Source organism: Lynx canadensis, chromosome B1 (genome assembly GCF_007474595.2).
Source record: "Lynx canadensis isolate LIC74 chromosome B1, mLynCan4.pri.v2, whole genome shotgun sequence".
Taxonomy (NCBI): Eukaryota; Metazoa; Chordata; class Mammalia; order Carnivora; family Felidae; genus Lynx; species Lynx canadensis.
The window spans coordinates 16,158,721-16,175,964 of NC_044306.2; the positions used below are offsets into that span (position 1 = coordinate 16,158,721).

General features: G+C 40.3%; 2 protein-coding genes across 14 annotated transcripts in view; one reads left to right on the forward strand and one right to left on the reverse strand.

Moving 5' to 3' along the window:
• The window catches only part of LOC115511793, a 113,325-nt gene that overhangs the window by 83,872 nt on the left and 12,209 nt on the right, over nucleotides 1–17,244 (forward strand). The gene's annotated exons all lie outside the window — the stretch shown is intronic.
• The window catches only part of SORBS2 (sorbin and SH3 domain containing 2), a 222,688-nt gene continuing 208,731 nt past the window's right edge, over nucleotides 3,288–17,244 (reverse strand). For 11 of the 12 annotated variants that reach the window (XM_032592809.1, XM_032592814.1, XM_032592813.1 and 8 more), the window contains 3 exons: nucleotides 10,388–10,437; nucleotides 7,113–7,219; nucleotides 3,288–5,469 (listed from right to left, as the gene is read on the reverse strand). In XM_032592809.1, coding sequence (XP_032448700.1) covers nucleotides 5,408–5,469; nucleotides 7,113–7,219; nucleotides 10,388–10,437 — 219 coding nt within the window. In that variant the 3' untranslated portion in view covers nucleotides 3,288–5,407. The remainder of the gene's footprint in view (nucleotides 5,470–7,112; nucleotides 7,220–10,387; nucleotides 10,438–17,244) is intronic. The other variant, XM_032592821.1, reaches the window with a different exon arrangement.

Genomic DNA, 17,244 nt, shown 5'->3' on the forward strand with positions numbered 1-17,244 from the left:
AAGGAAAAAAATGCTTCAAGAAGTCATTCTCAAGCTTCCTTGACACTTGTCCACGGGTGTTGTTATTGGTAACAAGAGTTTTGTTTGAAATGGCACTTATTTTTAGAAGACACTGGGACTACTGAGTCACCCATCGTATTTTAGGGAAAAGGATGAAACAAGAAACCCCAAAAGAACAGGTGAAGATTTGCTAGGCAGATTTCTGTCTTGCACTGAAAGTTTTTTGGGTCAAGATATATGTATGTGCATGAGCTCAGATGGAATTTTCCTGAGCTGAGTGGCTGAATTTAGCAGTGAGCTAAGGCTTAGCGAGTCGTCCAGCGGAGAATGGCTAGCGTATCCTGGGACTTGGTATATTGAAAAGATGTTCTGTAAGCACACTGCGTTCCTAGAGCATGCTGGGCTTGTCTCTCTCCCAGTGGCTCAACAATACCAAGAACTTCCCAAAGCACCCAGAGTTTCCCAGAGCTGAGTTGGCTCATAAGCAACAGTCCCTAGGGCCATAATGAATCATAACTCATGGACAGGCTTATGCTCAATTAAAACGTCAATAATCAAAGTCATTTTCTCCCTGGTTACCATGTGCTTTTAGAATCGAAAGTTAGCTTTCCTCAGGGAAACACTATTTCGCTATTACACCCTCTCTCGTCATCCCATGCACAGCAGGGGGCTGTTATGAGTGGCTGACTCCTCGTGATGGCAGAGTCTGGGAAAATGATGGGGCGGAAGGAGGTAAGCGGATGTAGCTGTTTAACTCGGAGCGCACGGTTAGATCAACAGTGTGTTTAGCACCAAGCTTGGTTGATTTAGAAGAAAGAGCACAGGCTTGGAAGATAGACAAACCATATTTTGAATCTGATTTCCATCTTACATTTCATATCAACTTCTCAGAGCCTCAGCTTCGTCACCTATAAAATAGGCACAAAGCTGATTTCCTCTTAGATTTGTTGTGAAGATAAACCCGTGGGACGCATGTAAGTTACCGCCTGGTAATACAGCGGACGTTCAGTGTTCCTTTCCCTCTGGTCAGTTTTCCGGTTTGTTGCTGTCAGTTGGCATAGACCAGGGTTTCACAGGCTTTGTCTCTAGTGAGACTGATAGTAAATATTTTAGGTTTTGTGTGCCAGGAGGCAAAATTGAGGATAATATGTACACAATTATGTAGCAAAGAGAAAACAAATTTCCACCAGTTTATTGATGAAATTCAAAATACAGTAATATTGGGGTAAAGTTTTTAGTGTAGATCTACCAGTGAGAGGAAACAGATCCTTTTTCTGGGGAGACAACATTTCACTTAATTGGGGTTCAAAATTTGTGTTCCCTATCATCAAATTGATCGCCAATGTCTATCTATACAAATAGTGGGACGCCAATGGTTATTCCTAATTTGCAAGCCATAAAAAAACAGGTAGCAAGCTGAATTTGGTCCACAGGCCTTAGGTTGCCAATCCCTGGTGTAGACCACTTATTAATAATGCCAGTCTCTGCTTGTGCTCTGACCCAATCATTCACGATGAGGACATGATTTGAAACCATAACTATACGTAAATAGCTATTAGAAGGCTATAATCTGGAAAGGAAGATGGAATGATTTCAACTTTTGGAAGCTGACAGAATACTTAGTCTTTTGGATTACCTGATTCCTCAAAGTATACCACCTCTTGCGGCTGGAATCTGGACAAGAATAGGAGGAAATAATCAGGCCACACGAACTGACCACCTACACAGAGATCAAGCAGTGAATGATCATGGGAACAGTTACTCAAACAGGTTCTTTTTGCTTTCCGTCAAATAAGAGCTGGGCATACCTGCTTTTAGTGAGGGTGTCGCTAAAGGAGGGATTAAAATTTGGCACCTAAGGTACCAGAGGGTCCCTTGTTGCTACTCTTTCACTGACTGAGAGGGCCGACTAGTGCACAGATGTGAGTCCACAGCAGATCGAGGCGGATAAGCAGACAGTGCTTTACAGGCCCTGCCGTACTGAGTTTGCAACAAGGGACCCTACTCCACCTGCCAGGGAGGCTTCTAGTAGCATAAATGGCATGCCTTAAAGTAATTTTTGGTGTATGATGATGCGCATGCGTTGACATAAAATCAAGTAAGATAGGTTACTAAAAGTGAGGCAATTCTAAAGCAAAAAGTAATTCAAGATTCCACCTGGAATGCCGGCATCCACAACGAGGAGGCATCGCGGGCACGTCACACCGTGGTGTAGTTGCTCTGGACCTCAGAGCAGTACCCGCATGGCGGGGATACAAGTCTGGGCAAACCGCAAAGGTGTGGAGGGGGTTCCTGGGCGCGGGGCTTTGATAAGGCTGCTGTGCCATTTCAGCAGGTTTTACGGAGAAGCGCAAGTGAGTAATTCTCAAGTGGGAAGAGGGCATCTAGATTTTGATGGGTGTGTTTTTAAAATCCCAGATTTGTATTTTCAGGGTGTTGATCATTTGGCAAGAGATTCACTTGAAGAGAGCAATGGAAAGAGACACCCGGAGTACACAAATAAGCACCCCGACCTTATCAGATTCAGATTCACCTGGTGAAATTACCCATAAATGCTCTGATGGAAACAGGAACAAAAGAATATTCTGGGGCATATTCTTCACACAAAGGGAACACCTTTTGGTGGAGAGCTAATATACAGTGGAAGTTATCCAATGGAATGGAAGGGTCCAAGGTGAGAATTAAGGTGAACCAACTTGACAAAACACCTCTGGTAACGCAATTGCCAACAGAGGAATGTATGTGTTTCTGAATGCGAGAGATAGATGTCGATGAGGGCTGATACACATAGAGCCACAAGGGTCCAAGGTCTATTAGAAAGGATCCAAGGTGGGGAGCTAGCCCTTTACTATTTGTGTGTGAGAAAAGCACATAATCTGAAATTTGCCAAAAGCTTGTGGGTATTACCGGGGACTGCCCATGCCGATGGTGATAAAGCTTTTTAGGGAAGTAATTTTAAAATTTAAGGTAGTTGAGTTGAGAAAGTGCTTCCAACTTCCTGTAATTAACTTCTTGGAAAAATAGCTGTTTCTGAGGCAGAAATATTTTTAAATGTGTCGCTTTTAGCTGAGTGGTGATTTTCAGCCAAAGAGTATTCATTCCGCAAATGAGGTTTAGTGATGAGTTTAAAGAATATTTCTTCTCTGCGCTGATGCATATACATCTTTTCTCCATTTGTGTATCAGGAGAACATAGAGTAAATGCATTTTCTCTTGGCTTACGGAAGAAATTGGGGGTAAACTACACAATTTTCTTACGGAGAAATGTCAAAAAGAAAAACTAAGGTATACTTCCAAGCAAAATTTATTAGATGTCTATTCAAGAAAAACACAACGACCTTCGCTTATAAGAATTCAAAGTCAATAAGCTGAAAGCCAGGTATGAATATTTTTCCTTTTAAAATCAGATACAGAGAGTAGAAACAGTAATTTTTCTTAAATATGACAGGCAACAGATATTGAAACCTTTTCTCGTAAATGGCATCAAAGATAAATATTCATTTATCGGCAAAGCTGCATGCAGTTGACTCAATTTCAAACCCAAAGCCTTTAAAATATAAAGCTGCTTGTGAATTTGACAGTAATCAAGGTAGTCTACTCAAAGATGTTTCTTTACCTTCTTTCTAATGAGATTCCTCTGTAATCAGTATTTATGTACATTTCAGTTTGGCTGCTCAGATCTTGTAAGTTCATAAACTTTTGCATAAATGCTATCTTACAGAATCGCGCAATCAAGGCGTGCTTGTGATCTGTGGGATATGTAAAGGATAATCTGTTGAAAGTGTTTTAGCTTAGTTTAAAGTGAAGGATAAAGACCAAATTAGGAAATTCCCATTTTCTCAACAACTAAATAGTCTGTACAAAAGAGCAAACATATGTACAAAATGCTAGGGCCTACGTACATTGTGAAAAGATCAATCACTGTCCACGGAAGAAACGCCATAAAAAGTTTTATCTATAAGGTGCTCAAGATCCAAATATGAATAGTTCTTATGCAAAGTCATAAGAAATACAAAGCTAGTTCTCAAGGTATGTGTAATTCAGGCACTGTTGACCACATTAAATCTTTCAGGTCCCAAAACCATTTTGTAAATGTCTACTTCAGGGCAGAAAATATAACCCGAATGATTTAACATTGCCTCCAAAAGGTGCCTAATGTATTCCGAGGAAATATTTTTACACACACCAGGAAAATCAGGCTCAACATATTCCTGTCCTCAAATGTAGCCAGGATTCTGAGTTCCATAGAAGAAAAATAATTATCATAGTAAAAATAATTGTATTGATCATAATCCTTGCTAAAACCAGCCTTCATACTTGTGATGCTTCTGAAGTACTCTATTTCTATAAAATAACGTGTGGGATTCCTTTACATTTCCATAAAATGTACAACATACCATATGGATTGTCTGTTTTCACACAATCTCAAATGTATATGTGTGCACACAGTGAAATCTTACCTATGAATATTGCTTACAGATACTTTCAAGTGTCTACGTTAGGATAATTCTTTGCACCTCTCACTAACACTGTCTTTATTAAAATTTTATCAGATAAATAAAACACTAAGAGCTCATTGTTCATGATGCTGATTATTACATTTTAATATAAAATAGCAATGCAACTTTACAACACAATAGGGTTTTTTTTCGTTTTTGTTTTTGTTTTTGTTTTTTGTCGTCTAGCTAAACCTCTTATAGTCTCATGATTATTACCAAAGGCTCTTAATCACTTACGGTTTGCACTTCTAAAAAGTACAGAAGAGACTGCAGGAAAAGGCTCCTATTTGAAAACTCACATTCAATCAACAAAATCACACTCATTCGGATTAACTTTCCTACTCTTGCTTTAGATTTTTGTAATCACTGTGCGTATTACAATATATAAGTGCAGGCAAACGATAGCCGAAGTACAGTTTTCATGTCGTGTAAACCAGGACACTAGGCAAACTCGTGAAAGGAAAATACACTGCCAAGCTAAGGATGCGAAAATGCAAACACAGCATTTAGTAATACACAATCTCTGGCTGCCTGAGGGGAGAATATCTTTCGAAGTGAACTAGAGAGTCTCCTTGAGACATTTCCTTTTTTTTTTTTTGCCTCAAATACGTAACCCTTTCTAACTATAATGATTTTCTTTCCGATCTCACGTATCGACTTCTCAAAGTTTAGAGCAGACATCAGGGATATGCACTTTCACGCGGAAGCGAGTCTGCTAGCCTCCCCAGGGCGGGGCAGCAGGAAGTTCCTTTGCTGGTGGTCTGGTGGCAGATAGAGATGGTGACAGTGGGTGACTTCTACTGGAAACTGGAAGGCAGGAGAGCGGGAGGAGGAGGCCTAAGGGTATCTTTCAGGCAAGGTTATACAGATGTGGTGCTGAAATGCAGCGTAAAAAGGAGGGAGAGTGATTCACAGCCTCTTGACATAGTTTCCGGGAAAAGTACCAAAGAATTTGGTTCTTCTCGAGGTTCCTGAAAATAGAAGCAGCAAATGAAACGGACAGCAATGAAATACTCGGTTTTTCTTGCGGTCTTGAAAGCTCTTCGTTTACAAGCCTTCACTAAGAGAGCAAGCCCAGCAGGGTTTGGGAAAGAGAGCAAACTCACTTGAAGGCATAGCCGACAAAGTGAGCGGTTTTATTTGTACTGCCTGCCGCCTTCACTGCCTCCTAAGGTTCGGCGCTGCGCTCCCAGCCCGCACCAGACTAAAGGGAAAGAAAAGCTCAGCCTCCCTGCGTGGAGGGAAAGACAATCCTGCTGAGGAGGTGGGTTTTTAAGTGTAATGATATTAGGTATAACGATGCTCCATCACCAAGGCTGCTAGGCAAGAGTGAGGAAAGGAAAAAGCACTGGGGGAAGTGACGTTTTCAAGGACAATCTAAATAAAGACAAGGCTGGCAGTGTGATGGGATGGACTAGAATAGAAGAGTGCGACGCGGTGTAACAGTGGCCTATCAGGGACTATCCAGTTTTGTGATGTCATAGAAGATCACGCTGAATGCCGCCTCACTCATTTACAAATAGCACTGCCAGAGTCCTTGATAAAACATAAAAATTTACAGTCACCAAAGGAAAAAAAAAAAGGCCAAGAACTCTTTGTAGACAGGGGTTCATCATCAGGTACGACTGGCCATCATCATGATTGCCTTCGGTTTCAAATAACAGAATTCCTTTGAAACTGTTAATAAAGGTTGGTGTGCTGAATTCTTCCTTAGGATTTCTAGCGCGAATGGAGTGAAGAGAGGCTCTACGGTTTCATTTACATTCTGGAACTTCTTGTCTTGGTTTGATTTTCTTTTCACCTGTGTGGGTTAGCCATTTACTTTTGTTCTAAATGGGGGGATTAATATGAACAGAAGCAGAGGCTGGTGTCTGCTCGGTTCTTTGATTATTTTCCTCACTGATTACCTGTCTACAGAAAGCCCTGGTTCCCTCATCTTGTCTCCTCTCTGCCCTGTGCCTGTCTTTCTTTCTTTCTTTCTTTCTTTCTTTCTTTCTTTCTTTCTTTCTTTCTTTCTTTCTTTCTTTCTTTCTTTCTTTCTACCTCTTTCCTGTGTGTCCCATTGTATGATTCTCTTATCTACAAAAGTTTTCTCAGAAAAGCTCTAGTCTTCTTTTAAGATGGTAAGAACGTGATTGCCTTTTAAGTGGCAAGAATGGAACCTCTCTCAACTTTTACCAAAAATTAACATAAAGGTGGATCATTGAACTTTCGGGGCACTTAACATCAGACCTAGTAAGTAGATGAACTGCTCGCTGCGTCTTGTTTTTTTCCAATTAGATCCTCACTGCGGACACCTAACCGCCCACCCGACAGAGGGATACTGTTTCTCGTTTAGGAAACACCGTTGTTATGGTTCTTAGACCTCGGTCTTTCCTGGTTGGTGCTATTCGAAGACATTTGCTTCTCTCAGTGGAAGTGGAACTAAAACTAGCAGAAAAATCACGCATGGCCAAAGCAGTAGATACTAAGCCATATTAAAAATGCAGGGCAACGTGTGAAAGATCCGAGGCATCGCAAGCGCCTTTGTCTATCGCAAGTGAGCAAATACGAGCAAGTTCTAAGGCGGCCAAAGGGGTGTGGAAGGAGGGTGTGGGAGGAAGTGTACACATACCCACAAACCATCCATCGTCACACTTCTCCATCACATCAATGACATCGCTTTCTCTGAGTTCCAGCTCATCTTCATTCCTAGGAGTATAGTTATACAGAGCCTGAAACCTTAAACAGGACAAATGGATGCGTTTAAAAACAAATCTTTACACCTTTGTGAAAAACTATAGAAAATTATACAATAGTCATTTTGCTGTCAACGTTTCTATTCTTATTAACGTGTGAAATTAGTATAAATCTTTGGTAAGCGTGAAAAGTAAATAGAAATATTTAGATTTTCATGGGACTTAGACCACATTGATAGCATTTCAAAACTACAGTGAGGAGTATTTGTGGAAGGTTAGAGTATCCACAAGTTGGATTAAAACATTTTGACATTTCTAAATCAGGCCTGGATTCCAATTGTCCACTCATAGATATCACGAAGACATTAAATAAGAGTATAGAATGTAAAAGAAGTGATATGTGCATTATCCAGCAACGTAAAAATGAGAAAGGGTTACAGGTTTAGCTGACTATAATCAAAAGCAAATAATTGGGACTTCCAAGTTGAATTTTCAAGTGATTCTACGTCGAGATGTGCAAACTGTGTTAGTCATGTCTTCTAAATCGCTATGTGGGGATTACTGTCAAAGAAAAGGTTATTTTTTCCGCCAACAGGAATTCTTTACAGCCACTTAGTTTTATAGTTGGAATCAGTGTTTTATGAGGATTTAGAATTTGAAAATCTGATGTAATTCACCTCTGAAGTCAAGCAGGTGTATTCTGTGCTCACTGATTACTGAGCCAATACCAAACAATAGATTATGGGTATAAGTTTCGTTTTAAAATAGGTCCTGGAGAAATTGTGTTTGATGTTGGAACTCTCCCTTGAAATAAGTTTATGTAAAAAAGAATTACTGACAGAATGCTACCAGTTTCCTTTCTCTGCCTGAATTCTTTGAACGCCTTTATTTGGGTGACATTGATCAGTAAAATTGAATTTGTGGTTAACAACATAGTATGTATTTTACTGCATATTAACATGGATTGGCATTTCGGAAAGTGAAGACACAAGTCCTAGCAGCTGAGCAGTTCAAGAAGCAATTGATACGCAATTAACATGAAAACTTTCTATCACTATTAAAATATTACCAATAGAATGAGGGGGATTTTAAAAACTCAGTGAACTTTTGTTTTTGCTGCTTCTTATAACAGTTGTGTAATTCTGCCAGTGCAAGAAAATAAAAACCACATTTCAGGGCACTTTGGAGTTTTAAGGTCAACTTTAGAAAGCAGATAATATTGAATACTGCTGGAACAAGAATGATTTACATCTAATTACTTCAGTCAGAAAATCACATTTTGGTGGAACAAAACTATCCTATCATTTGAACTCAAACAGCATGTCATAAATCAGGGACATGGCTCCGTTGGCTTTCCTCTCTGTCCGTGAACTTTTTCAGATTGGGGGACCCAGATAAAGTTGGCTTGTGGTGGGGGTTAGCGATGGTGGTGGTTGTCTGGGAAAGAGCTGGTGAGATGTGATGCCTAACATCATCTCCTAGAATACATTATTTTCTCTGGCTGGTACCAAAGCCTGAAATCACAACATTAGAGCTGTCTTTCCCTGTTAATATTTTATCCTGCTAGGGAATCTTTTCTGCCACTTGTGCTCTTTTGAAACTGGGCATCTGATGTCTTCTGTTGAAAAAGGATTCTGATTAAGGAGAAGGACAGAGAAAGGTAGCCAGAATCCCAGAGCAGTGGTAAAAAAGACAGGGAGGTGTTGAAAACCAACATTGCTTAATTTCGCTATTTCCACAGGGCCAGCCCTGATTAGAGGAGACCTATTATTTTGTTGTTTGCTTTAAGGATTTGATTTGGAGGCTGCTCTGGTGAAGGGACGCTATCTTTTCTATATTCATGTGGGGAAAGTTGATTTCAACCTGGTCCCTTTGCCAGTGTCACATTTGAGGGAGAAAGTCATTCCTGGGCTGCTGATTCTATGGATATACATTGAAGCTCTCCCTTTGGGAAACACTGATTCTCTGATTGAGCTTTTGAGGCTTCAGCCTTCTTCCCTTGGGCACTTGTCCAAACTCTTATGGAGACAGGCCCATTTAAGGCCACCAAACCCCAGCTGCTTGAAGAATCTCAAGGTCCCAAGGGCTAAAAAAACCAAAATTGGCACAAACTCCTACTTCACTTTGGTATGACAAAAGCCAGTATGCTCCTCAACATTTACTTACCATTCGGGTTTAATTAGACCACACACACATAAAAAAAAAAAAAAAAGGGAAAAGGAAAAAAATTGGGAGTTTCATGGAAAACATAAACAAACCTTCCGGAAACCCCTCTGCCTCTGCTGGCTTTCAAAACCAGTGTTGCACGACAGGAAATGCAGCCGAATTACAATTAAAATGCTATTTTGAAAGATGTGTCGGTGAGATGAATGATGGTGGTGAGGTCAGGATGCTTCAAAAAGAAATTTGTCTTTTACATAAAAAATGCTCGGCCAAGTTTGAAGCTGTCTCTATAACTTGCAATGTCTCCTGTAACACATTTTATTATAATTCTGAATTGCGGCAACATTATAACCTTAGGTACCTATTTTCATTCCAATCTGTTTTTTAAAAGAAAGAAATTAAGTGACACCCCATCATCCCACTCCTTGGGGTTGTAATCAAATAGAAATTTAGTAATGTTTAGTAGATGTTTCTAAAGTCCACAGCAGGCCCTTGAAAAAGTGCCTTCTCCCACCTGTGAGCTCTGTGGTTTCCATAAATACCCAAATGACCACACTTGGAAGTATTAACTTTCTATGACATAAAACAACAGTGACTGTTTTAATACGCTGCCATTCCCGAAGACCTTTGTCAAAAGGCAGCCTTGGAATTTTGTTACTGACTTATCACTTCTGGTCTACTTTGACATTCTTCTGGTCTTCAGATATGTGTACAACCACTGTTAGGACACTTGTGTGTCTTTACAGCCGTGGTTACTGGAATTTGCGTGGTTGGTAGAACAAAGAGGGAGGCAGATTCGTAAATCTCAGGCATCGCTGGAGCGCCGTTAGGTTTTTCTGGCGTGTAAATCGAAGGCTGCTATGCAAAATGATTGGGTTTCTTTTTAAAATGAACTTCTGCTCTACGTTATGAAAGAGACCGATCACAGAGGCCTCATTTTAGTTACTTTGTCCTCTTTCACTTGCAAAGTCCTCTGTTTTGGTACACCAGTTGTCTGTTTTGTGAGTCAAGGTTAGTCTTGAACTTAGAAGATAAGAAGAATACTTACGGTTCCCCCCCACCTTGAATGTTTTCATGAGTAAACACAGGACGCTGTGGCTGAAATGAAATGATTTTCAATGTAATCAGCGTTTAAACTGGTACTAAGTAAAAGATAATTTGGATAATGGCATGGTACTTTTCTTGACATTTAATATTTCCTGTTGTAAAAAACCAAGAGGAAGGAAAAAAAAACCAAATAAAGGGTTTCTGCAGGATTCATAATCCAAATATTTTGAAGGGTGCTTTGAATTAAATGAAAATAACCAAGGTTCAAATCTTTGGAATGTATCTAGAATCTAGTCTGTTCAAGCTTTAAGGAAAAGTCAGGGTTTAGTCCCATTGATTTTTCAAAGGCCAGGAATATGGCAAGAACATAGACACCAAATCACTAGAATGGGAAATCTGGACACCTTCATACAACCTTATTCTTCAGCGTTTTCTCAAACAAGCGGAAAATAAACCACATTTAGTCTAACGGCAAAGTATCCACATTCATTCTACTTTTCCTTCACAGACAACATTTTCACATACAGTACGGATGAAACTGTAGATAGGCAGACATCCCATGCTACATTTGAATTAACACTCTCTGTTCTCAATGTTGAGAGAACACATGCATTTTTAGAAAGAGAAAACAGAGAACTTTAACTAGAGGGTAACAAACAATATCCAGGTAACATGTAACATTTTACCTTAGAAGAGAAATATTGGTAGAAATTCCCAGTGCACTGAACTCTCAAAAGAGTTTCCTTTCTTTTTAAACTAAGCATCAAGACCAGTATCTGTAATAGATACTTATAATATTGGAAATGACAAACCTTAGCATCCCACATATCCACACAAATATTGCAACGAATGAAAGTTAACATGTTTGTCGAATATGTTAAATCAACGTCGTTTCTACCGACTACCTAAACGTTACCATTTCAGGGAAAGAAAAATATTACAATTCATTCACAACACAGTTCAAAGACATCCTCTTCTAAATGATGGCTGCGTGCTAAAATGCGATAAGTAGGCGTTTGCATGACACTTATAGAAGTGACTTCTTGATGACCACTGAGTTAGATGGATCCATGTCCTTAGACATCGGGGCCAATTCGTGGGTCCCTGCATCATGAGTGGATTACTGACAGGCTGGGAATTTTACCCTGCAAATTGTCCATAAAAATCCCACTGGTCCAAGAATGGATGGAGAACTCTGGGGTCCCTTTCAGTCCATGAGTCTATAATTTGCTCCCCTTCCTCAATTCTGTATTCACTCCCCTCCCATCCAAGCTGTCTTTCTAGCATAAGAAGATGAGGCACTTAGAGCACCTGGGTGACTCAGTCGGTTGAGCGTCTGACTTCGGCTCAGGTCATGATCTCACAGGTTCATGAGTTCGAGCCCCACGTCGGGCTTACTGCTGGCAGCTGTCAACACAGAGCCCGCTTCATATCCTCTGTCCCTCTCTCTTTGCCCCTTCCCCGCTTGTGCTCTCTCAAAAATACATAACCATTAAAAAAAAAAAAAAAAAAGGATACCAGGCACTTACATTACTAAAACTTTAAGCATTCAGTCTATTAATTGGAAGTGTTTACTTTTTAGAAATTTCACTCAGCAGTCTGTGCATGGAATATATAAACCTAAGACTACAGAGTGGATGGAAATGATTGGAAACGTGTATGGCTTAAAAATACAAAACTTCTAGGGGCACCTGGGTGGCGCAGTCGGTTAAGCGTCCGACTCCAGCCAGGTCACAATCTCGCGGTCCGTGAGTTCGGGCCCCGCGTCGGGCTCTGGGCTGATGGCTCGGAGCCTGGAGCCTGTTTCCGATTCTGTGTCTCCCTCTCTCTCTGCCCCTCCCCCGTTCATGCTCTGTCTCTCTCTGTCCACCCCCCCAAAAAAAAAAAAAAGTTGAAAAAAAAAATACAAAACTTCTATAAATCAATATAAAATTACTTACAATGTATGTATTATTAAAATGATAAAATATACTATTTTAAGAAAAGTCAAAACTAAACCATTTTCTAACCATTTTAAGGCCATTTAATTCAATATAAATATATTGAATAATTCTATAATTCTTATATATAAATAATACATACATAAAAATATAAATAAGTAAATATTATATGTAAAATAAATATAAGCCATCCACAAGCCTATATCCTATTAAATTTCTTCAAATCCTCATCCAATCATATATATATAACTTTTATGCAGAAATAAAATACATATATATCAATTACTATTAATATTTTCTGATAGTTGTCTAGTCTTCTTTTTCACTTTAAGCCACTGCAGAATAATATGCCCTCACGTTGGTGTAGATATATTTTTTTAGTTTTCCTAACCATTTCTCTTTTTTGTTTTTGAAGTTAAGGTTAGTCTAGCCTTTTTACACGTTCATAAGCAGCAATGCTATAAACATTTTTATACAAAGAATTATTTACTTCTTTTGGACATTCTTTAGAAGACACTTCCAGGAGTAAAATTTCTGGCCAAAGATTATACATTCAAGCCACATGATATTGAAAATGCTCATGTTAGGGGCGCCTGGGTGGCTCAGTCGGTTGAGCGTCCGACTTCAGCTCAGGTCACGATCTCGCGGTCTGTGGGTTCGAGCCCCGCGTCGGGCTCTGGGCTGATGGCTCGGAGCCTGGAGCCTGCTTCCGATTCTGTGTCTCCCTCTCTCTCTGCCCCTCCCCCGTTCATGCTCTGTCTCTCTCTGTCTCAAAAATAAATAAATGTTAAAAAAAAATTTAAAAAAAATGCTCATGTTAATCGCTCAAAAAAATTTAAACATGTAATTAAAAAAATCAAAATGCTGTATTTCAAAGCCCATTCGAGGACAGCTACTGTTGTCTCTCAAAAACATCATAGCAGCAGTTACAGTGCAGAACAAAGTTATAAATAAGAAAATATCATCTGATGATCTTTTCTTATCTTCAGAGAAAATGTTTTGTAAAATGTATTTCGTTGTGCTCTTTCTACATGTTTAAGTCATTCTAATATTTTTAAGTTGAGTAAAAGCTTTACTTTTCTATCATGGCATCCGGTGCTTGGTAAATCTGGGAGGTCGAATTTCATTGCTCTTTTCCGTTAAATGGGAATATGACTTAATTTTTTAATTTTTTTAAACGTTTATTCATTTTTGAGAGAGAGACATACACACACAGAGTGCGAGGCGGAGAGGAACAGAGAGAGAGAGGGAGACACAGAATCTGAAGCAGTCTCTAGGCTCCGAGCTGTCAGCACAGAGCCTGACATGGGGCTCGAACCCACGAACCATGAGATCAGGACCTAAGCTGAAGTCAGATTCTTAACCGACTGAGCCACCCAGGTGCCCCTAAATATGGCTTTAAAAATCAGATTGTTCGTTGAAATAAAACAATCTACTTTTAAAGTCCATATGGGACCTCTTGTTGTCATCGTTACAATTCTACTTTAATTCCTTTAATTCAGCTCACACCATAAGTTATTTAAATGAATCATCCCTTTGACAACTGGGAACGTGGGGCTGTTGCCAGAAGTATGTGGCTCCCTTAATGCCACAGGGGTCTATGTCTCAAGGGGACTCACGTTCCTGGGCGAGCCAGCCCGTAACGTCCTTGTTTTTACCAATCCTTCGCAGTATGTCTTTTCTCTTCCTTTATAGCCTTTAATGAACCTCCCACCCCCTTTTCTGACTTACCAGGTCTCTATACTTTTCACATGCCCAGGCCAAGATTTATCGCAGCCTTGATTAGCACTATTATCTTGGTGACTTCAGGAACTTTTCTAAGTTTACCTTTAACAGGAATCATCTCCATGTGAATGTGGATAGTTAGGAACCAGTTTTGAGGAGATGTGACTAGCTACAGTATTTGAATTAACTTATTTAAAAAATATTTGGTCCATAGAGGAACACGTAGCATTAATAGGGCACATTCCTGTCTTCGTGGTATTGGCACTGACTACCAGTGTAGCCTTGGATATGTGCCTGAGCTTCCTTTTCTCTAAAACCAAAGAGTTGGTCAGGATGGTGATTAGAATCTTGTCCCCCTCGGGGAATCCGTTCCCACAGACACACTTCCTCCGTTATGTATAGGTGCCCTCATCAACCTTAGCCCTCTGTTGTCAGAGAGCTGTGCCAATTAATTCTCAAGTGTCCCAGTCCTGTAAAAACAGTCATGGTAACAATTCAGCTTCATTTTTCAGATCAGTGAACCCAAACTCAAAGATCATTTCGTCTTTCAGGCAGGTGTTTATGTTCTATATGGATACTCAAGCCAGTTATCTTAGGAGACTATCTTTTGCCTTTCCCCCGCCCTGGTGTTATAAGGCGCAAACCTTGAGGAAAAGATCTGTAACGTGTTTGCGCTCTATTGCCACCGAATGGTGATTAGTGGAAGCAACATGCTAAAAGTTTCTGCCTTCGGACAGCTCTCTCACAAAGTTCGTGCCTTCAGCCTGGATTCGTTTTGAAAGGCTACTTTAAAGACCACAGAACGCTGTGGAATAGATATTCATGTGTCTTTCTGACTACCTACTTCCCTTCCCGTGTTTTAAATTCTTGAGAGAAGATCTCTGTGTAGCCACCCGTATTTTAGGTCTGTGCTTGTTTCTGTTTTAACTCTGCTCATTACTCATAACTTCTTAGCAGTGTTGTGAGCAATATAGAATATACACTTGTGACATTCAGAGAGTCCTACCTGTGTCTTAAGAGTATAGTAAAATTGGAAAACCCAATGAAGCGCCATGTTGTTTTCATGGAATCCTCAATATTTAACTTTTTTCCTTGGCAATGTAGCCATCTTTTTTTTTTTCCTCTCTCTCTCTTTTAGTGTAGCTATTTTTTTTTTAATTATCAAAAGCAGATACAAATGGGACAAGTTTTAAGCACACGCTAATATTCAAAGCCAGAACCAACCTAACCATAAGGGAACTGGTCTGAAATATCCTAGAATCTCTGGTTTCAGTAAAACATCTACTTGCCTAGCTCAGATGGGGAGATGCAGTCTGTCCAGAAGCCATTTGTCTATCTGTGCTTCGGCAGAGGCATTTCTGGTAGCTCTATCTAGTATTTGGTGATTCTTGAGTGAGGATTGGCTGTTACTTTACATACTACTGTGGAAGAATATTTGAAAGAGTTATAAGCACTTCTAGAGTTTTTCAGTCAGTTTTTTTCCAGAAAATGTTAGGTGTAGTATTTGCCAACCAGAATTCGATGGCATTCCCCTAATAACAGTCCCATGTTTATGTTTATAGGATTATTTTTCCTTCTTAAATGATGGTATACAACTTTGGATGAATCTAAAGAATATAGAAAGTGTATGTTCCACCCAAACACATATAAGTACATAATGTATACATCTGGCAAAGAAAAAAAACTTGAGGTGACCCAAAACATAGCATCTCATTGACCCATGGGAAATTTATGGCTGGGCCACATTAATTGTGGAAAAATCTTTCTTTTTGTTTTGGCTCTAGAAGGCCCTTGTGTGAGTGAGTCTAAGAATCCCTTCAAATCAACATTCCTCTTTCTCTACGGCAACCCAAATCTCTACCTCAGAAACAAAGCGAGGTCTCATTATGCAAAGCAAAAAGCACAAAATTGGCATAAACACAGAGAGGTATCTACATTTTTTGAAAGTAGAAAAGGAAATCCTCTTTGCAATCAATTGGGCCCTTAAATATTTGCAAAGCATAGTCACGTAATAGACCAGGTGAGGTTAAACCAGGGTTTATCAAATAGAAATGGTGAAAAGACTGACTTTTGAGGAGATGGAAATCCCTACAAGCCTTGGCTGCCTTCCCCAGAACTGATAACACCATTTACAACCCGTTCATAGGAAAGCGCTTTTGATGTGATGTTACAGAACCAAAGAGTTACAGGGGAAAGTAATTTCACCTTTAAATTCAATCAAAGCTGTCAAGAGCCTGGGAGTATCTGGAGTCCAGGGCAGTAGCATTGGCTTAAAAAGCGTCATGGAGTGAATGTAGCACACATCACCAGAGCAACAGGGTATTTCGCCACAAGAATCGTGGATTTAAAAGGAAAAACAAAACAACACAAGAAACTGAAATAAACGGAATGCCACAGAAGCAAACATCACTGGAAGCGTGCGAGTTCAGTATATGATTGGTAGCAGCCTAATTCTTCGCACTAAAAACCGTGACTGGAAAACAGCGATTTACAGAGAACGGGGAAGCCTGAGACGGACGTAGAAGACGACATACGCTACGCCCTCCTTTGTACCATGAGAATCTGGTCAGACCTTTTTGGATTTTGGAAAGCTTACACACACACACACACACACACACACAAAAGGAAAACACATTGCTTAAAGACAGCAGAGGATTTTTGTGTTGATCTGATTTCATAGCTCATCATGGTTGGGGTCACTTTGTCTCAAGCGTACCTCTGGCCCTACTTTACGGGCAAAGCACAGCAATGACAATTAAGGAGGAGCCACCCGCTGGGGGCGAGTGGCCAGGGTGCCTGGCTCAAGGTGGGGCGTTCTGACCCTACCCTGTGGGAACCGCTGAGCCCTCTGACAGGTGAGCTGCAGTGTCTCCTAGACATCACTGGGCTACGCGGAGGCTTACCCAAGACAAATATCTCGCTTTTTAAGTCAGCCTGGAAAAGCCATAAGAGGTTAGTTAGTTCTTGTCTTCGGTTTGCAGCCTTCAGGAGAAGCTTTCCTGGTTTGTTTTTTCATGCACACGCACGCAGCATGCCAAACTCTTGCAGAGCAGCAGAGCGGGAAGGGTTCACCAGTCTGCAGACAGCTCTTCAGGCTGCCTGTAGGTTTCACGCCACAGGCGTCAGGTGCCGCTTTCATACGGAACTCAACAGGCACAGCAGAGAAAGACTTGCAGAGGGAAGCTGGCGTGAA